Source organism: Hibiscus syriacus, unplaced genomic scaffold (genome assembly GCF_006381635.1).
Source record: "Hibiscus syriacus cultivar Baekdansim isolate YM2019G1 unplaced genomic scaffold, ASM638163v2 tig00016683_pilon, whole genome shotgun sequence".
Classification (NCBI taxonomy): domain Eukaryota; kingdom Viridiplantae; phylum Streptophyta; class Magnoliopsida; order Malvales; family Malvaceae; genus Hibiscus; species Hibiscus syriacus.
In genome coordinates this window covers 42,139-64,457 of record NW_024062390.1, presented here as the reverse complement: position 1 = coordinate 64,457, position 22,319 = coordinate 42,139, and the positions used below count along the sequence as shown (strand labels likewise).

Genomic DNA, 22,319 nt, shown 5'->3' with positions numbered 1-22,319 from the left:
CCGAAGAAGGCTTATAAGACCATCTCTTATTTTTGGTGAGAGTGAAGTGCCAATTTTAACCTCCTTTATATCCCTTCTGTTCCCAAATTTATTGTTTCAGTTGTCTCTTTGTGGGGCAATATTTGTCTATCTTCTTGCTCCATCATTCTAACAAGCTCAGAGTTAGCTCACATTCCTCTTCATCTTTATAACCCTCAGATTCTTCGAGACACATGTCATTTTCAAAATCAATTTGTGGTTCAAAAGTATCATTACTCGAACAGTTGATATCTGAAGACCTGCGAATCAAAAGGAGTATATTTGGCTGTGGACAAAAATTTTACCTAATATTTATTAAGAGAATAATAAAGAATAAAGAATACTCAAGAGATGAATAAAATACTTGCTAAGATTAGAATGAAAGAAAAACACTGTTTCATTAAAGCAATGACAAATAACAATTTGTCCTTTTACAAAAGCCCTATTATATTTGGGTCAAAAGGAGACAGATTTGTTATTATGCATTACTTTGAAAAGTGCTTATAGAACACAGGGAGTTCTTCAACAGTGTAATTGTTCAAAACATAGCCAGGAGGACACGGACGGATTGATGCCAATGAGCATCTCCAGTAGAATCATCTGTGATAACGTTGATGCTCAGGCTTCCCAATAAATCTTCAACAAATTTTATATCTTCACTATCCCATGACTGTTTCAGCGTGTCAATCACAAATCCTCCAGACACAAAAGATTTGGAGAGAGGCGGAATGACCATGGGTCCCCAAACAAGGTCTTCTCTCTTTACTCTTGCCTTCCTCCTTTCTTTAAGCTTTTGTGCATCTTTGACTTTATCATGGTACGTTGGTTGTATCCGAGACCAAAATAATTTCTTTTAGGAACTGGAGCCGGCCCTTCAGTGATGCCTTGCAGTTTCTTTCCCAAGCCTTTCCCTACCTTTGCTCCTCTAGCTAATGTCTCCTTTAATTGCATCTTTGTATTTTTGAAAGATGAGGACTGGGAATTCTTTTGCCTTCAGAGATAAAAGTAGCATTAACAAATTCCAAGGACTGGAAAGAGGACTCTAGTGCATTTTCATCTACCCCTACATATGGTGCATCTGTAGTGATAGAGGCAATGATGTCTTCTTCCGCCTTGATGGTCACCAGAGTCCCATCAACAATGAATCGGAGCTTTTGGTGAAGGGAGGAAGGAACTGCCCCAGCCATGTGAATCCAGGGTCTCCCCAGCAAGCAACTATAACTCGGATGGATATCCATGACAACAAAATCTACTTCAAATGTTGTAGGGCCAATTCTGAGAGGGATAATCATCTTCCCCATTATCTTGCGTTCTGTCCCATCAAATGCCCTTACAGCATTGCTACAAACCCTCATTTGTGATACATCCACAGGAAGTCTATTTAGAGTGTCGAATGGCATGACATTCAAGGCCGATCCGTTGTCAATTAACACCCCAGAGACGATAACTCCTTTGCAATGAGCCGTAATGTGTAAAGCCTTGCCCCTGCCTTTTCCTTCTTCTGGTATTTCATCATCATAAAAATAAATGAAATTATCTGCATTAATATGGTTTACCATCCTATCCACACGTTCCACTGGTATATCCTTCCCTACAAAAGTTTCATTCAGCACTTTGATCAGAGTATTTCGATGTACTTCCGAATGCAACAGTAGAGATAACATTGAAATCCGTGCTGGGGTCTTATGAAGTTGTTCCACAATGTTATACTCGCTGTGTTTCAGAAACTTTAAAAATTCCTGAGCCTCCTCAATCCTAACAGGCTCATTCAATTTATCCTCAGGATCTTTAATAACCACATCTCTGCTTATCAGCCTTTCCAGGAGCATAGCATCTTCCACTCCTGGTGAAAAATCCAACTTCAGCAACCTCTTCCTCCTTACTCTCAGGAGTATTAATTTGGCATGTATAGTCCCAGGGAACACTCTTGTTACTCTTGTAGGCAAAAGACGTAGGGGTTTTGATCACCACCCTAGATGTTATACTTCCACTGCTGGCCTCGTAATTTGGCTTCGATATGACCAGGACAGGCTTTTTTAAATTCTTTTCAGCTTCCCTTGAATTTTCTTCAGAAGCGCAGATATATCTTTCATTCTCACTCATTCTTTCTTCATAGAACTGCAACTCCTGCTTGTTCATTAATTCTTGGACCATGCCTGAATTCTGACAGTCCTGAATCTGATGACCATTTTCACCATGGTATTCACAAAAGTTCTCTATTTTTTTCATTGAGCATTCATTTCTAGGGCTCAACAACCCTCTCTCCTTTATTTGAGCATATACCCACTTCAGTGGTGTTCTTATTTCTTCAATTTCTTTTAACTCTCTGATTTTTCTCAATAGCGTTTACTCCCTGATTCTGATGATTTGGAAGTGGGTTTGCAGCAACACATGGTGCTTCAGAATCATTAAAGGACACCACTTTTCTCTTAATCAGATCTTCAACCACTCCTTTAAAAGCGAGACACTTTTCAATATTATGTCCTCTGAGATTTGCATGATATTCGCATGTCTCATTTTCGTTGAACCATTTTGGATAAGGTGGTTTAATTGGATCAATGAATTTTGGTGACACTACGTGAGCTTGGACTAATCCATGGAAGAGTTCACTGTAAGTCATTGGTATGGGAGTGAACGTCATCCTTTCATTGTTATGCTCGCGCTTAGTCTCTCCTTGGGATGAAGAAGAATTTCCCATCTTCGGTTTACTCACAGAGAAATTTACATTATTCACATCTCCTTCTTTCCTTTTCACATAGGGTTTCTTTGCAGGAGTTTGGCTACCGACAATCTGCCCCTTCTTTAATGCTCTCTCAATCATCTCTCCACACATCACGATATCAGAGAAGCTCTTAGTTGCCACTCCTAACATATGATCAATATAAGGAGATTTTAACGTATCTATAAACATGGTTATAAACTCCCTCTCAATAAGTGGTGGGTGCACTTGAGCAGCAATATCCCTCCAGCGCTGAGCGTATTGTCGGAAGGTCTCATTATGCTTCATCTCCATATTTTGGAGAGTAACACGATCAGGCATCATATCGGTAACATGTTGATACTGTTCTTTAAACGCATTGGCCAAATCCTTCCAAGACCCTATTTTAGCTCGGGTTAATTTGTTATACCATCTGACAGCTGACCCCGTCAAGCTGGCCTGGAAACAGTGAATTAATAGCCCATCATCCTTCACGAATCCTGTCATTCTTCGACAAAACATGGTCAAGTGAGCAACAGGACAAGTTTTTCCATCATACTTTTCAAATTCCGGTATTTTGAACTTTGGTGGTAATACTAGGTCTGGCACAAGACTCAATTCCTCTGCATTCATTCCGTCTTGAGAACCCTGCTTTCCCATTTCTTTAAAAAACCCTTTGCACCAGTCCTTTAAATGCTCCGGTACTTCCGTTTTAGGTTTCTCCATTTCCTCAGGATCTACATCAATATACTCATAAGGACTGTTTTGAGGGTTAGTCGTGGCCATTTGAACCTTTACAGCTGAAGACCCTGCAGGATGTTCCCCTAACTTTTCAGGTGAGATAACTAGTCTCGGGGTAGACTCCTGCCTAGAAACTTCAACAGGGGCAGCGCTTGGTTCTTTAACTGTTTCAGTACGTAACCCAGACATCTTGGTCATCATCTCATTCATCATATTAGCCTGGCTTTGCAGTATTTGATCTATAATTGACTTTTGTGACTGATCCATCTTTGCCTGCCATTCTTGTTGTATTCTTAGTAAATCTTCTTGCATTTCTTTCTTTAACTGATCAAGCTTGGCCTCCATGGCTCTACTTCGCGTGTGATAAGGATTGGAGTTCTTACTTGCCAGAATCGTCTGTCACATAACCCTTCGGAAATTAATTTTATTGTTCTTTTAAAAATGCATCGAATTATTGGTAATGTGCTATAAATGATACATTTTATTGGTGATGCATTATAAATGATGAACATTCTTATGCATAATGAATGATGCAAGTATGAAATGCAAATAAAAGGCGTTGACCCAAGCAGTAACCATTCGGAAATACTTTCATTGGATAAAAAGTTTCACTCATTACAAAGGAGTTCTATTACATATAAGGCCTAGCCCTCAGACTCAGCTCTACAATTTCGTTCATAATGGCGATGATCTCCCTTGTATATTCAGAAACCGGATTTGTGCGCAGTTGGATGATCTCCGCTCTATTGGCTAATTCGTTCATGTACCGAGCCACTTCACCCATTTGAGCAATAGCTTCCCCCATCATGCGCTCGCGCTCTTCTACTAAGGATCGATAATGCTCGTATGTATTTTCCCATCCCTTATTGATGCGTTTGATTTCTTTTTCTAGACTGGTAATATGAATTCGGCATTTCTGGAGTTCACCTTTCAATTCCCTGATTTCCTTCTGGAAGGATTTGTTTTCTTCGAGAGCAACTCTTAGGTCCACTGAAGCGGGAGGAACTTGCACTTGCAGAAGGGATTGCTCGAGGCTCGATACATGACTTTTGAGCTCATCATTCATAGCTCGAGATTGGTTCATCTCATGTTCGAATCTCATCTGTAATTCTCCCATTTCTCCTGTGAGCTCATCTACTTGCTGACTTTTTGTCGAGAATCTCTGCATCCACGATCCAATCTCTGCCTGCTTTCTATCGAGGAATCGATTCCATCCCTGTCTCTCAGACCACATCTCTTCTTTCTTTTGCTTTCTTTCTTCTTCGAGCTCTAAATTCTTCGATCTTTGTCCTCAAAGTCCTCAATTATACTGTTCATCTCAGTTTTTAACCCTTGGACTTGATTCTTTTCTTCTTCTAATTCTTTCAAGCTGACTTCTTTTTCTTCTTGGAGTTTTTGAGCTCTACGAGCCTCAGCTTTATACTGCTTGATCAATTACTTTTTATCGGCCTCTAGCTCGCATACTTTTGCTTTTCCAGCTTCTATCTTCTTGATCTGACACTTGTTCTCAATTTCCAGACTTTTGATTCGCCGTCTTGCAGCCGCTAATTCTCTGGATCCAAGTTTCTTTCTCACTTGCTGCACCTTTGATAATCTTTTTTTAAGTCTTCTAAATCGGCTTCCACCTCCTCTTTCCGTTCTCTCATCATTATAAACTGTCTGGCATGAAATTCAGCCTCGATAGTCAACATGAAGTTTTCTCTCTCCATCTCTTCTATTTTCTTGGAATCTTTAGCCTTTTCCATTTCAAACTCAATTCTTTGGATTTCCAAATTCGAAGGGATATTTCTGATTTGTTCTTCTATCGACCTTGATCCCTCTCCAGATGTTAAAGGTATCTTATCATTTACCCTCCTGATTCTCCAGGCTTCATAATCAGGCGTCAAGATAACATCCGCTCCAACCACTTTAGTCCTAAAAGTCATCCTCCAAGAATCAGCCACATCTTTGATTTTCTTTCTATAATTGCCTTCTTTAAAATCAAATTCAGCACCAGTCAACCCATGAGTCACGGGAACAAACTGTCGGGCACCGTACTGTCTCAATATCAACAAAGGAGCGTATCCCACTCCTCCCCACAATCCCAGTAATATGATCCAGTCCAAATCTCCGCACTTGAACAAGATTTGTGTATGCATCAGCCACGGTGTTCGCCATGCTATGTTTGACTTTGTAGATTCCGGAAGAAATCAATCCATTGATCTTTCTGAGATACTTCAGGCCACTCCTTCGTAAGGTACTCAGCAATAGGAGAATAATCTTTCAAAAAACGGTTATAGTTGACTTTTTCTTCCTTCCAGAAATGGCTTCTGATCCACACAGTAAGCAATTGAGCACAGCCCATAAAACGACCTCCCCCCAACCTTCTATATTCAGAGATCGAAAAGTTTCAGCAAGAATTGCATGGACTGGATTCACCTCTCTTCCTAACTTCTCAACCAAATCGACTACTGCTAGCTCGATCAATCCCAAACATTTTGGAAAGATTACCAAACCATATATACCCAAAGCAAATACATCTCTACGCACGTTTTCATCTACATGTGCTTCAGCTATCTTTTGTAAGTGAGACCATGGCACTCCCTCACTTTCTCCCTTGCGTTGCAAACGATCATTCACCCATTTGTCGCTTGTGCCCGAGATCTTTGCAAGCTTTGACTTAAAGGAAGGCCCTTTTATCGACCGGGAGTAAACTTTGTCCACTTTAACGGTTGTCAAATTCAACAGAAATTGGTATTCCTCGAGGGTTGGAGTCATGTCCTCTCGGTTAAATGTGAAACAACTATAGGCCGGATTCCAAAACTGTATTATGCTTCGTATGAGAACCGGGTCTACCTTCACGTATATCAGATGAAATATATCCCCATAAGTCTGCTGAAAAGCTTGCCTCTCAATAAGATTCCAACTTTCCCAAATGGTTTTCAATCCCTGAAGCTCATTCTGTTTTAAAGAAGCTGGTGTATAATCAGACAGATCCGACACGTAGTTCCCTGATAGACTATCTCCCTGCTCTTTCTGCTTGGCCTCGGACCAGTTCCTTACATCTGCTGGATTCACTTCTCTGTTTAGGAAACTCCTTTCCATCGTGAAAGTCTTTCCACTTTATCGCTACTCACAGATCAATCGCCTTTTCTAATGATATGTCTATGCAGTATGAAAAAAATAAACAAAACAAACAAAACAGTTAGTCAAAACAATTGCATAAATTTAACATAAAAATATAAGTAAAACAGGAAATAAATCTATTCTATTTATGCATTATCTACCTGAATAATATTCCTCAAAAAGGGTCCTACCCAAACATGCTCTCTACCCTCCTAAATTAAATTCTAACTGCACCTAAATTCTATTTCACATGCTTTAAAAGAATAAATCTATTCTACACACTCAAAGATAAATAAATAAAATAAAATAAAAAGGTTAGAGGGTTTCTCCATTGTGTACGCCTATTTTGGGTACCTATTGACGGACAGAGGTTCAGTATGACTCTACCTAGTGTGACCATTCTATGGTTCACTATATGCATGGTTTCAGCTCTAACAGGAAAAAAAGGTACTCGAATCGTCCTTGATGTCAGTGCCCCCTTGGGCTACCAAACCCTCAATCCTCACCCATTACAGGTTTCAAACGGACCGAGTTCAATTCGAGGGGATTCACTGCCTTATACCCATACGAGGAATAAATTCCTACGAAGGTATAAGGTATGTATCCCATGGGTTATTTGCTAAAACTCATACGAAGAATAAATTCTTACGAGAGTAAAGCAATCACCCTAACTAATTTGGATCGAAACTCATGTCTAGAGCTCATGTTATGCTAATGAAAACGATGTGTGTGAGGAGAAACAAACAAACCTTTGACTCAAAAAACAGGGAAAATAAAATAAAAAATAAAAAATAACACCCAACGAGATCTAAGAAATATCTGAAAAAAATGAAAACAATTAAAATGTTAGTATATAAAAATAAAGAGATAAAATAATACATAAAAATTCAATAAATAGATCATAGTTTTACTAAAGATTCGAACTTATAATTTCCACCATAACGACCATATATAAGCAACCGACAGCCTGACTCTCGTGTCAGTCCCCAGCGGAGTCGCCAAGCTGTCATAACCATTTTTTTTGTAAAACAATTAAATATTATTTTTAAAAACAATTATGACTTTAAATTGAAAAAAATGAGTGATTTTGAATTGATTTGAATTAAATTAAAAATGGAGTCGCCATCGACCTTTGGGTTAGGTAGGTCGAATACCTAAAAACATCTTTTAAAACAATTTTAAGAAAAAATCATTTTTTAGACAAAAATGGTCTGCGTTTACCAAATGTTCGATTTGATGGGTTCGGGAGTCGGTTACGCGTGGGGAAGGATTAGCACCCCACAACGCCCAAAAACTGGTACTGTGTCGCTTACATGTTGTCGTAAAATGGTGGAAATTACAAATCGAATATAAAGTTAAAATATGATCTATTTATTGAATATTTGTTAAAATAATAGAAATACTTCACTTGGTAAGAATCTCAAGATTTGCAATCCTCCAACGGGAAAGCTATCTCATCTATTTCTTATCTATAAAGTATATCCTATCTTTGAATTACCACTAAATAATATTGTCATGAGTAGAAAATAAAATATGCTTAATTTATGTATCGTTAATATTAACATAACAACCATTAATACAATAAAAATTATGAAAAATAGAATAATAAATAAATTATGATCTATTTATTGAATATTAGTTAAAATAAATAAAAAAAAATCCTTTTCTCGATAAGAAATCCCGAGATTTGCAATCCTCCGCAGGGAAAGCTACCTCGTCTATTTCTTACTTGTAAAGAATATTTTCTCTTTAAATTAAAAATGACGAAAATTGACATAATGCATCATACTATACTTTTCCAAAGCATACATCACTCATATTAAGATTCAATGAAGAAATAATAATAAAGATTAAAATTTAAATATTAAACAATATGAACATCAAATAATTAATCAAAAAATAACAAAAAAAAAATAACAATAAAATAATTTCTATAAGCTGTAAAAGGGAAGAATTTGCATTTTTTTTTCTGCTTGAACGTCGTATCGGATTGTACCACTTCGATCAAGTGATACTTTCCACGCCCGTTCTATAAATATGTGTTCTTGAAATTATTCGAATAATATACAATAGAGAAATATAATGGGAATAAATATAAATAATATATGCGACATAGAATGTTTATATTAAATGAAACAAACAACATTATTTACATAATACAAATAACCAAAAAATATGTAAAATACATTCATACATAAATAACTAAAATAAAACTAAGTTAACATTACAAACCAAAATACAAACCAAATAAGCACATATGATAATTTCAAGGACCAAAATGACGTTTAACCAAGCTTGAAGGGCTAGAATAATGTCAAATGAAATTTAAGGACCAAAATACAAATACAGAAATTTAAAGAGTTAAAATCGAAGGAACATAAGTTAAAGAACTAAACTGAAATTACACAAAAACATGAGGGATCAACAAAATATTTAAACCAAATACCAAAACAGTGACTAAAACAGAAGATGCATAAATCTGAGGGCTAAATTCGAACATCAGCTAAAATCACACAACACATGCAAATAAGGACTAAAACGAATATTATATGAAACGAGCAACCAAAATCTAAACACTTAGAAAGTATAATACTAATCATATAGGATTAAAACGGAACAAGAAATAAATAAAGAGCTCAAAATAGAAAAGATGAAATTTCATTAAGGATCATATTACAACCATTACAAAGCTAAAGGGATTTAAAATGTAGTTATCCTAAGAAAATAACAAAACACGGAAGAAGTTATGAGGACCCATACTGTCATTATCCCCTTTTAACCCAGCGTCCGACCCTCCCCTGTCTCAGAACGACGTCGTTTGACGTCTGAGATATACCCTTTAAGGGTTATTATGAAACCCTAAAAATCATTTCCTCTCCCCTCTCATCCCCTCAGCCGCAGACCCAACCCGTGGGAGAGAACTCTCCCTCGGCTCACCGCCATGGGAGGCGACCAAGCCTCCTGCCACCGCTAATCAGTGGCCACCAAACCGATCAACCATCCCCCCACGAACGACCTCTCCTTTGAAACCCGACCTCTAGAACCCAAACCCACAACTTATATCAACCGAAACCAACCCCCCCAAAACCAGAAAAACAAAGGCTTTACCTTCAGATATGGGGCTAGCTGGGATCGGGGAAGGTCACAGCGAGATTCACGGTGGTGGTTAGAGAAGGTAAAACTTTTCTTTTTTTCTCTCTTTTTTTTCTGTTTCGATTTTTCTCTCCGTATCTTTTCTTCTCTTTTTTTGTTCTTTTATCTTTGCTTCCCCGGATTTCTGGTGAGATGATGATGATATCTAGGTAGAGCCTGGCTTTTTTCTGATTTGGTAGGATAGAAATCCCGAATATTTAGGGATTTATTGGTATTTAAATTTGGAAATTAGATTTTGTGAGATTTGAACTGTATATGATGCATTTTCTTGATTGGCTTTGCTGTAGATGACAATAGTGGAACAGTTGGGGTCAGGCCGGAACAGTGATGGTGGCGGCGTCCGGGAAGCTGAGGAGTCACACGGCGGCTGGAACTCCAAACAGAAGTGGCGGCTGAGTAGGGGATTAGGGTTTGAAACCCTAATCTGTTTTAGGGTTTGAAACCCTAAATTGTTTTAGGGTTTGAAACCCTAATCAGATTTAGGGTTTAAAACCCTAATCTGATTTAGGGTTTGAAACCCTAATCTAACGGGTTGCTGGGCTCCGGGATTGGGCCAATTCTGAGTTGGGCTTCGGGTTGTTGGGCTCCGGGATTGGGCCTTTTGTAATCTGAATTGGGCTTAGGGATTAGGCCTGCAAAAATTGTAATAATAATAAATAATAATAAAATAATAAGATAACGATAATAATAATAATAATAATAATAATAACGGAAAAAAAAAACCCGGACAAAAACGGGTGTTTACAAGTACCATCTAGTCAGAGGGCCATTAGTATACTTTACCCGAAAATTAAACTCTTCAAATATAATTATTTTGTAAATAAACCTTTCAAAACTATAAAGATGTATCACTCCGAGTGTAGATAAATATGTTCAAGTTCCACCATGCCAAATTTTCTAATCGTTATATCACAGATTTTTTATTATTTGTTACACTGTGGCATTCTATTTCATCCTATTGATTAAACAAATTGGCAGAAAGATCATAATAAATAATTAGACATACATCTCGGAGATTCCAACTATAAAACTCTGGAAAGAAATATAAAATGTAGACGAACATGGGAATTGATTCAGGTCAAGGGAAAAACCCGTGATTCAGTTTCACGTCATTAAAATACGAAGTTGGGAAATATAAAAATTGAAGTGATTTGTGTTTGAGGAAGCTTCAAAGAAAGTCGGGTGTGCGTTGGCATCTTTTTAATTTTTTTTTTTTTTTGTAATTTTAAGATTTTATCTTCATCAATCCAGATTGATTTTGACTAACAGGATCATTATTCTTTTAACTGGGAAGTAGAATGATTTTATTCTGTTTGGTTAACATTGGAAACTGTAAAAACAATGAAAGAGACAAAAGGCGGAAGTCGATAACCGTACAAAAGTTGTATTAGTAGTAGAAAAGATGAAGTAACTAAACAAAAGAGAGAAAAGCGTTACTCCTTTTTGGCTTTTTGTTTCTTTCTCCTCCTCGAGAGTGATTCACACACAAGCGACTTGGTTGGGGCTTCCTTTCACTCTCAATTAATATATAATGATTTCTTAGATAATTGCTTGCCCTGGGGTTGTTGAGCCTGTGCCTAACCTCTTTGAAAACTCCTTTTCTTTTGCTAATATCTTAGAAAGAATCAAATTTTAGTTTTTTTTTTTTTGTTCCCAGATTTGAAGTCTTCAATTTTTGTGGGTTTTGATTGTTTAGTGGGAGGAAAGAAGAGCTTTGAGAAGATGGGTTCTTATGGAATGCTTGCCAGGAGGGTTGTGGAGACTGACATGCCAGTTATGGTTCAGGTATTCATTCAATTCTCAAATCTGGGGTTTTCCCCTTTCCCCCAATAAATCTGAAACTGCGTTAATCCGTCTACTTTTAATGGGATACTCGTCGTGTGTTGCGTGAAATGTTTTGGAAGAGTTTTTGATGGTATTTTTGATGATTTTGAGGGTCGTTGGTTTTGTTGCAGATACAGCAATTAATTCGAGGAGCTAAAAATGCTGTGTCACTTGCTCAGGTTTACCTTTTTTCCCTTTTACCAATGTATTTTGCGTTTCACTGATAAATCCTCTTGCTATCAATGTTAGTGCATCTAACATGTTCTGTTGTCTTGGTTTTGAGGATGGAAGTGGTATTGAGAAACGAAAATGAGTTTGCTTCTTTTTTGGGAAAAAAAAGGTGGAAATAGGATCAAACATTGAGGGGCTAAATTGTTTTATATCAAAAGAACAAAGTTCTACTGAGTATTTAAATTTAAAAATTGGGATGGACAAAGGTCTTTTTTGACTAATATTTAAACTAAAAAAGGCTTAAAATGACATTATACTGAAAATTTTGGGAGTGGCTAGCCCTAATAGATTGGTCCCTGGTAGGGGTGGTTAAAAAATAATGGACAAGACATTGGAAAATGAGAACAGTTTGATTATCCTTGGGGTTGATTTGTTTGGCTGCCAAGTTTTAGTAAAATGGTTCCTTTGTTCTTTCTTTATCTCCTCCGTGTTGTTAATAATTTTAGCCTTTTAAAATTTTGGTACGTGAAGACTTTACATGTCTGGAAAATATGTATTTTTCTGTCATAATACAAAATCTTGTTTCCCGACCACCCAAGACCAAAGTTCTTGCTTTTCACTTTGGGTTTTCCTGTAAGGACGTGAAGCAGTGGATGTTATATATAGATTCTTCGTTTCACTTAAAGTAACCTGGTCAATCATCTGTGTCTGACATATATTCGGACGTGGTATATGGTTACAGTCTTCCAAATATATGAAAAATCTCACAAAAAATTGAGCATACCTGTATTGGACACATACCTACATCCAACACTCACTTGAGTCTGGGTTAACGTAGAAGGTAGTTGCATTTTAAAACCAGTATATCGTTTTAGATTCACATGTGGATTTATTCATTCAGAAAATTTTGTCATAGCTTTGATTAGATTTGCATTTTTTATTATATTGGCTTGTCCATGGTTGCATTTGCCCGAGTTTGATTTGTTTCTGGAAAGTCTGTTCTGCTAATTGTGCTAATTTTCTAATTCTAACTTTCTCGTTGAAATAATTTTAGGGAGTAGTCTACTGGAAACCACCCAAACAGGCATTGGATAAGGTCAAAGAACTTGTGGAGGATCCTTCGGTTAGTTGTTATGGTGCTGATGAAGGTCTTCCTGAACTTAGAGAAGCATTGACAAGAAAGGTATAGTTTCTAAAGAGTTTCTCATAAAATTGTGGTTCTCTTCGTTGTTATCTAATAGTGTGTAGAACTTGAAGACACTGTAGAATGCGGTTTCCACTATTATATTTACCATACCAATATATATTCATGGCAATGTGTTGTCATGTGCAGTTGCGCACTAGGTTGATACTTGGGCCTCTTTCTGGAATTTGGAAAAGATTATAGGGCCATAATTTTGTTTGTCTGGGTTTGATTGGCAGCTGAACCAAGCTTCCTATTGGCATTGTCTTGTTCGATAGGTGTTGAGTCTTGATTGACTGGCCCAAGTCGCTGTTCATTTTCTTGACCGGTTATTCCTATCGAGACTATCAAGCATTGGTCCAATTGTTTTAGTTGGCTAAAATTGTCCTTGTTAGTTGTTACTTTCATCAATGGCTCTGTTTTGCATACGGTTCCTCTTTTTACTGCCCTCACATTGCATTGAAATATTAGTCTAGGTGCATAGAAATGTTGATGCAGTCATTGCCATCTCATACACCAATTTCATATTGTTAATAACAATGTTATTGAGGCGATTTTGAAATTTATATTCTACATCCCATGTTCATTTTAACCAGAAAGCAGTAAAACTATGCTGGAAAATGATTCCCTTTATTTTCATGCAGTTGCGTCAAGAGAATAATTTGCACAAGTCTTCAGTGATGGTCACGGCAGGAGCAAATCAGGTAACCTGTAGTACCTTCTAGATTTTTTGTTGTTTGTTCTGTGTTGTGTTGAAGATATAGATAGACAATTTGCAACTAAGTAGGTGATATTTGCAATTACTTGTAGAAGAGGCTAGATGCTTAATTCTGCATATATACCCCTTCCCACTAATTTCTTGGTTTTCTAGCTTTCTGTGCTCAATCTTTTGCAAAATAGGTGCTTCTTTTGTTCAGTGCAATGGATAATAATTTCGTTCTACTGTTGGTTTAAACACTAAACCTGTGCTTCCTTTTGTTGGTCGAATGTAGAATCATCTATTGGGACTCCTTAAAACTACCTTTTGTTTGTGTTTGGCAGGCATTTGTGAATCTGGTTCTTACATTGTGCGATGCGGGGGATTCAGTGGTCATGTTTGCTCCATACTATTTCAATGCCTATATGTCCTTCCAGATGACAGGCGTCACTAAGATATTAGTGGGTCCTGGTAATCCAAAGACCCTTTATCCAGATGCAGGTGCGGGTCATGATAAGCTAATCATTAAATAGCACTTTAATCCTTTGTTGAAGCTGCTGCATTGCTTTTAGGGGTATAGTAAGTTCTCTATGATGTTCACCAAGATTATTGGTGAAAAAAGACATTGGTCTGTTCACTTGCAGCGCAGAACTTACTTTTTTTTTCTGGTTTTATGTGTTTGAGAAACGAGGACACAAATCAGAGCCTATTTTCATGGACTCGGTGTTGTTCCTGTTCTGTCTGTCGTATAAATTTGTAGTTACAAAATTGGTTGATTTCACTTGAAGAGCTTCTGTGGCCACTACAATTATGTAATAAGGGCAAAAATTCACATTCATAGCAAAGCACATAATGTATTATAATTTGGACTGGGAAAATCATGTGTGTGGTTCTAATTGATTTAACAGTGTTGTCTTGATTTGCAGACTGGTTAGAGAAGACATTGCTGGAAACTAAGCCTGTTCCAAAGCTTGTTACTGTTGTTAATCCTGGCAACCCATCTGGTACCTACATTCCCGAGCCGCTACTTAAGGTCTCTTTCTCTCTCCTGTGTTTGTGTCTTTGTATGGATTTGCCAGTGTCGGTTTCCTCCTGTTTGCATTGCTTTCTGGAATAACTGGCTCAGTTTCTTTTTTTATTTTAAAATTCTTACTATTTTCTTTTTTCCCCTATTCTTTTTCTCTTAATAGAGGATCTCAGACATATGCAAAAATGCTGGTTGCTGGCTCGTTGTAGATAATACATACGAGTAAGTCTCTTTTGTTTCTGTTATAAATGCATTCCATGTGATAGATTTTTGGTATATTTCATGAATGCCATGCACCCTGATGTAGTCGTTGAATTCCAATAATTGAACTGAAGGAGGCTTTGAGGCTCTAAGGATTTAATTTTTTTCATGGTAAGGGTAAGGAATTGTTCACATGCAGTCTAGGCTAAGCCAACCTACTTTAAATAAAACTCTGTTTTCTACAGAAAGAATTCTCTTTAAACAGCTTTGAATGAAAATATGCTTGCAGTCTTATCTTGGGGGCATTCCATACTTTTTCCATTCCTTTGTCCTGGGTTATGATTTGAACTTTAATTTGTTAAGGTAAATGTATGATGGAGTGGGATGAATCGACATCGAGAGGATTAGAAATTGATAACCGATTTCTTTTGGTAGTGTTGGTGGTTTTCCATGGATGCAGGATAGAGTTGCGGTTTAAGGATTCTTTTTTTTTTCTTTGCATTTTGATAAGCAAGGCTTTATATTATTTAAATGAGTGTTTTGTGTGGAAACTAGTGATTCTATATTTTCTATGACAACCCATATGCGCAGGTATTTTATGTATGATGGTCTGAAACACTCCTGCCTGGAAGGAGATCACATAGTCAACATCTTTTCTTTCTCAAAAGCCTATGGGATGATGGGATGGCGAGTTGGATATGTAAGTAACAAACACGTAATCTGATTCGTAGACTATATTTGCCAAAATGGTTTGTCTTGTATCCAATATGTTCTTCGTAATTTACCATGAAATATTTGTCTATCTAATCTTGTTTTCCGCACTTAATATGATCCTGTCTGAATGCATGCAGATTGCATACCCTACAGAAGTGAAGGGCCTTGCGACGCAACTCCTCAAGGTCCAAGACAACATACCGATCTGTGCTTCATTAATTTCACAGCGACTAGCCCTTCACTCGTTAGAGGTGGGACCTGAATGGGTTCGGGAACGAGTCAAAGATCTTGTGAAGAATCGAGAAATAGTTGTAGAAGCACTCTCACCATTGGGTGAAGGTGCCGTACAGGGTGGAGAAGGTGCAATCTACTTGTGGGCGACTCTGCCGAAGAAATACGCCGATGATTTCAAGGTTGTTCACTGGCTTGCTCACAGGCATGGGGTGGTTGTGATCCCAGGGAGTGCATGTGGATCCCCAGGGCATTTGAGGGTTTCCTTTGGTGGGCTGATGGAAAATGACTGTCGAGCAGCTGCAGACAGGCTGAAGAGGGGATTGGAAGAATTGGTAAAACATGGATTGGTGCGGTAAAAACTGTAACTTTACATTGAATTGAAATACAGAATTGTGCCCATTCACCAGTTTACAGTTATAAACTTGTTTCTTTTGAATAATTGAAGGGCTTGGGGTATCTATCTACCTGCAGAGTTGCTCAGGTGCATGTATAAATTGCACACATTGATGTTTAATACATGCAAATACTTCACAGATTTTGAAGGTTTGGTTATTATCTGTCTTGATTGTGAATAAATCAATGGATAAAGGGAACCTCAAATATCTCATTTCTCTATTTTCTTTCCTCCTCCTCCGTCCTCTCTTTCGCTAGCGGGACTGTATCTGTAATACCCACGTCTTCACATGTAACATTGAATCCATTCACAGAGAATAGTTTAGGCACTTACTTTTGCATTAAGCCACTATTTTAAGCTTCGTAAATTAATATGTTAACTAAATGTTGCAGTCAAAAGTGTTTCAGCCCCTGCATCAAATAAAGGGTATGTTGAAAAGGAGGAAGTACGTAGATCTCTCCTCATGGAAAAGGTATAAATATGTTCAATCTTTTACAACAAACATTTTATTCCCCATGTGCTCATAACAAGGCAATGCATCCACTGTCCTTTAAAAGAAAAAAGGTACAAAATTTTCAAATACAGCTTTATTCAATGACATCTCAATAGGAAAAAACAAAATAAAACCATATCGTGCAGGGAAGGGAAGGAACAATAATTAATTATCAACTGCAAACTATAAGAAGAAAAGCATAGTCTTCCTCGGCAGATTACAAAATTAACCCCATGACAATGACCAACATGGACACCAACAAATTGACAAGAACAACACCAGATGAAGATGAACCGTTGGAACCAGGTACCGATGTTGGGGGCGTGAAGCCAGCTGTTGGACCAGATGTCGGAGTAGGTGCGCAATCGGCGGGAGTGCCTGAAGTAGGAGAAGGTGTTGTTGGGGTAGTAGGTGAAGGTGCTGGCAGAGGAGAGCCAGAATCGGCCAAAACGGTAATGGCTAATCTTTGACCGACTTCACAGTGCCGCCCAAGTGTGCAAATGTAATATTGTTCGCCGGTGGAGTTGAGGGTTACGTTGGTCGGACCATTCGTGAGCATGTTTCCAATAGGGTTGTAATCGCTGCACTGGTCGAAGGATGCCCTGGGGACTCGTAGCACATCATGCTCATTCGTTGTGAAGTTGAACACTAGAGAAGTAAAACGAGAGAAATGACGAGTTCAATTCATTTTATTCTTTTGTAAAAATTACTTAAAAAAGAAAGAAAAAATAATAAGACGAGAGCTTTGTTGATTACCCAAGATATCTCCAACTAAAAACCTCTTATTAGCCGCCCAATTGCTATAAGCAGTGGCACCGTTGGGAGGGATGGTCCATCCCATGTCATCCCCCACAACATGCACCGTTTGCGCCGTCGTGAAATGCACAAAGACCACCGCAATGATGATTACGGAGAAAAGCATGCACATGATGAACCTCGCCATTAAATCTCTATCAACGTACTGTTCAATTTAACTATATATATAGCAGTAAATGTGGTGATGAGAAATATTAAACATTTTAAAGCCTATATATATACAGATATAAGCAGTTAACGTAGATACCAAGTCCACAAAGAAGAAAGAAACGCGTGGTGGCGGGCAAACGCTGACAAAAAGCATAAACACCGGTCTGTTTAGTACATGTCTGAGGGGTCCCTGCTAATCCCAAAGTATATAATTTCAACTTAACATTAGCCTGTCCATATTTATTATTGGACACCAAATCCTAAAACTTGCCTGTTATTCAAAAAAGCTTGACATTAGATTCTTCTGATATTTCGAGCATCTAATTTATCATTTTTTATATATAAATGTGTTTTTTTAGAGGAGACGATAGAAATTATTCAAGATCAAATCTTAAATTTAATGTTAATTAAATTAAAATAATATTTTATTGTCACACTTAGACTTGATAATAATTAAATAGGTTAATTTTCAGTTATTTTAATGTGATAATTATTTGTCTATTAAAAGTTGTTTAATTAAAAAATTCTCATTTATTTGGACATGACTTGATGGCTTATGCCTTTTCTTTATTCCAATTAAATCCGGAATTTTTCAACGAGGGGGTGGAGAAACTATGCAAAGAAAATATTGCAAGACTTCAATATGAAAATAAAATTTTAGTGTCTGTGTATTTCCCTCTAATTTGGATTATTGGACTCCAAGTCAGTAATACTTGAATTTTATTTAAAAAAATAAAATTATTTTATTAGTGTAATGAAATTTTAAAAAAAATTGAAACTCAATATTTATAATATATTCTTTCTATACATAATCTAGTTGTTTTTTCCTTTAAGAAAAATGGTAATAAAACTCTTCTTTTTTCTTTTCAAATGAACTCGGAGGATTCCGTGTGCTTGAAGCTTTATTGGGTCATATGAATCTCTTATTTTCCCTAAAGTCGGGACTTGGTAATTACAGACGAAATCAGATCTTCCTCATAAATGGTAAGGAACGTTGTTGGCTCCAGCGTACACATTGGCCTCTTTTGACAAAGCTCTTGCTCATTGATTGAACGTGTTTAATGCTCCTTTGAATTTTAGGAATAGATCCCACACGTACCATTTTTTTTAGTCTAGAATGATAATAATATAGTATCTGTTCATAATTTTCTTAACCTATTGACAATGCGCATATATCTTACAAACGTCATTATTCGAATCCAAGACCTCTAGGAAAATCAACATTTCACCACTTGATGGGTTCTATCTCCTACAATTCAATGACACTAAAATGTATTCAAGGATATACTGATTCTAATGCTTAATTCCGTAGGTGTGAAGGAATATCAAGCGAGAAGTTAATTTGGTAGAGTTCCAATAGGGCCGTGAATGATGAAATGATTCCCGCAAAGTCATATCCAACACCGGCTTATTGCCTAAACAACAATATCCATGTCACATACCATATTATGTCCAATTTGAAACTTGAGCGACTAAACAAAAGTTAAGAGTTGCAGATGCCTACAATCTAAGCTTTAGATAAACAAATGCTGCGAAGTTCGAAAACTACTTCTTACAGCAATCAGATCTAGTACCAACAGAAATAATGTTACATTCGTCCACGGATTCACCTATGTTACACAGGTAAACAGATAAAAAGTACAGTACAAACAGGCTAGGTAGGATACTAGATGGGTACATTTAGCGAGGTTGTTGAACATCAGTTTGGCCACTTGGTTTGACGATACCATTTTCAGTAACCTCGGCAACTACTGCTTCGCCTTTCTCCTCTACCTCTACATTACACTTGCAGCAACTCCTCTGCAACTTGCTTCTCCTTGGGCTCTCCCTCAGTTACAGGGATTTCTCCATTAGCTTCCAATGTCACAGGTGCTGGCTTTTCTGACTGCTTCATGCATGATCCATTCTCTTTCTCTGCCTGATTCTGTGGTACTTCCTCAATAGGGGCTTCCCCCTTTTCTTTTTCAGTTTGAGTTCCATCATTGCAACTAGCTTCAGCAGATTTCTCTTGAACTTCTATTGGAGTTGGGGCTTCTTCGGCACCAGCAGCCTCTTCTCTTTTGTCATCCTCTGCGGTTTCCGGTATTTTAACATCTGTATCAACTTCTTGCTCAGCTTCATACATCTTGACATCAGTGTGACCAGTCTGGTCAGTCGCTTCTGTTTTACCTCCATTGTCAACCTGCTGTTCAGTGGAAGTACCTTTTCCTTTTTCACTTTCCACGGTTTCCTTCTCAACAATATGTTCATCTTCCTTTTCACTTTCTTTCTCACCCTCAGGTTTCTCAGGAACGGCCTCTGTTTCCTCGTGTTCCTTCTTCGCAATCGATGATTTCCGGCCACGCTTCTTTGGGGGTTCCTTCTCTGGTGTTGGAGTAGCCTTGGCCTTTTCACTGATCCTTGATGATCTTCTGGGGGTCTCACCAGTACCCCAATCAAACTCTGATAATGGAGGATTCCCAGGGTGTGATTTTAGATACTTCTCCAACTGTTTCCTGTTACTAATCTCCTCCCCAGTTGGTGCAACGAACATGATCTCGGTCTTCCTTGGTGAACCAACTTTCTTGGGGAAAAACTGAAAATTCAACACAAAAAAAAGGCATGTTACACAAGAAGCATAACAGCCAGCAAATCGAATAAGATAATAAGCATCTGTGTTGTTTCAGAAATGCTGCTTTCTTTCCTAGAATTCTCAGAACATCCCAGTAAGACATTATTGCCTCCATTATGCACAATCCGGCTTGCAAAGGAAGAAAACATCCTAATAAAACATTTAAAGTATCGGTTTTTTGCCTAATCAACTAACAGAGCACATTATAGAAAAAGTTCAATGAAGTTCTTCCAATTCGCAGCAATAAAATACTGAACAAAATACGACATGGTGACAGAGAATTGTGAATCTTATTAGCTACAAACCTAGATTCATCAGCAGATGCAGCAGTGAGCAAGGTCTCAGTTCTCTTCCTTTATTTCTCTACTTGTTTGAGTAATGAGTAACATCCAAACTCCAATTGCAACAAACACAAAACATACAATTAAATGCATGTATGGATATACTCTCTAGAATTACATATGAAAAACATTTTGCATATGCAACACTCCAAGAAAAACAGTTTCTCCTCCCGGCCAGCAGAAGTTAATGCTAACCGGTCCGGTGACTGATATGAGCAAGTATGAACTTCTAATCGGGATATTGTCATTTATTATAAATTTGCAACTTTAATTAACCTAGCTATGGTTGAAGAGATTGAAACCTCCAAGAACAGCAGAAACCCTAAATTCATCTAGTATCACCAGCAGAATGTCAACCCTTCAAAACTAGCCCTAGTGTTATAAATTCTCACCATAAACAAACATAAGTAGAGTAAAATACCTATAAAAAAACAAAATAATCAGTAAATTCCCCAAATTTCCTAAAACAAAAAGGATTTGAGATACTGAAGGAAGAAACAAAATCCAGGAAAAAAAAAGCAAGCAAAAACATAAATAAAAACCAATTTAATTAAAATTTTAAGTTTCGAAGAAAACAAGTACCATCTTCTTCCAAGAAGCAGGTGCTGGAAGCTCAACAGAAATAACTTCCTCCTTACTCTCCATTTTCTTCAAAAGTCAACAACCTCTCTCTCTCTCCCCCTTAAATAAATGTTTACTTTTTCTATTCTTTGAATGTCCCTCTCTCTCTCTCTCTCTCTCTCTCTCTCATATTTATGCGTTTTGTGTGGTAAGAATGGAGTCATCAAAACCGATGAGAGCTCGAGATTATGGTATTTTTATTTTAAAAAATGCATCACATGTCCTATATTTAAAAATAATAATGAATTTATTATATTATTTATTTTTTTAATATGATATTTCAACTCAAAAAATAAATTGATAGCAAGAAGTGATAATCTACGATGCTGATAGTTCATATTAATTGATAACATGACGAATGATGTTATACATAGACTAAATTAGTTTTTTTTTAATTTTGTTCAGCTCATATTGATTTTTTTAGAAGTTTAAGACTTTTTTTAAATTTTTTAAAACATAAACATTATTTTAAATTTTAAATATAAAATTATTCAAATATACAAAAATTAAATATAAAAAATACTAAAATTAAAATTAAATTATTAAAAATTTAAATATTCATATTAAAATACTAAAACTGTTATGAAAATTAAGATTCGTTTAAATATATATCATAAGTTATAAAATGATAACTTATAAATTACTAAAAAAATTAAAAAATAATTTTAAAAAGATATATTATACCTAATATATACATGCAATATATAGACATATCATCAATACTTATATAAAATATTCTTATTAGATTAATCGAGACTTACAAAATTTAAATTAGTCGAGACTTATAAATTTTAGATTAGTAAAAATTTATTATGTTTTCTAATTATATTTTATGTCAAAACTTATTATATAATTATCTTTTATATTAAACGAGACTTACGGAAAAAATAATTAGAAAATAAAATAAGTTTCGACTAATCCAAAAATTATAGGTATCGACTAATTTAAATTTTGTAATTCTTGATTAATCTAATAAGAACACTTTGTATAAGTGTTGCTAATATGCATATATGTTATATGTATATGTTATGTATAATATATATATTTTTAAACTATTATTTTAATTTTTAATAATTTATAAGAATTATTTTATAACTTATTATATATATTATTTTTAAAAAATATAT

General features: G+C 36.5%; 2 protein-coding genes and 1 pseudogene across 3 annotated transcripts; 1 reads left to right on the top strand and 2 right to left on the bottom strand.

Annotated features, from left to right (window-relative positions):
• Nucleotides 1–11,096: 11,096 nt before the first annotated feature.
• On the top strand, nt 11,097–16,205 carry LOC120208603 (aromatic aminotransferase ISS1-like). 2 transcript variants are annotated; one of them, XM_039207833.1, is made up of 10 exons: nt 11,097–11,212; nt 11,412–11,500; nt 11,671–11,718; nt 12,765–12,893; nt 13,538–13,597; nt 13,935–14,091; nt 14,517–14,623; nt 14,781–14,839; nt 15,410–15,518; nt 15,670–16,205. In XM_039207833.1, exons 2-10 carry the CDS (start codon nt 11,438–11,440, stop codon nt 16,120–16,122), a joined length of 1,185 nt encoding a protein of 394 aa, XP_039063764.1. In that variant the 5' UTR covers nt 11,097–11,212; nt 11,412–11,437; the 3' UTR covers nt 16,123–16,205. The 2 variants fall into 2 exon arrangements, with proteins under 2 accessions (XP_039063764.1, XP_039063763.1); XM_039207832.1 differs by lacking the exon at nt 11,097–11,212 and having other exon boundaries at nt 11,279–11,500.
• A 650-nt stretch (nt 16,206–16,855) lies between these two features.
• Nucleotides 16,856–17,632, bottom strand: LOC120208606 (umecyanin-like). The gene is made up of 2 exons (XM_039207834.1): nt 17,410–17,632; nt 16,856–17,301 (listed from the first exon to the last, which is right to left on the bottom strand). The coding sequence occupies exons 1-2, from the start codon at nt 17,594–17,596 to the stop codon at nt 16,871–16,873; spliced, it is 618 nt and encodes a 205-aa protein (XP_039063765.1). The 5' UTR covers nt 17,597–17,632; the 3' UTR covers nt 16,856–16,870.
• Nucleotides 17,633–19,051: 1,419 nt separating this feature from the next.
• Nucleotides 19,052–21,291, bottom strand: LOC120208604 (annotated as a pseudogene).
• Nucleotides 21,292–22,319: the final 1,028 nt, after the last annotated feature.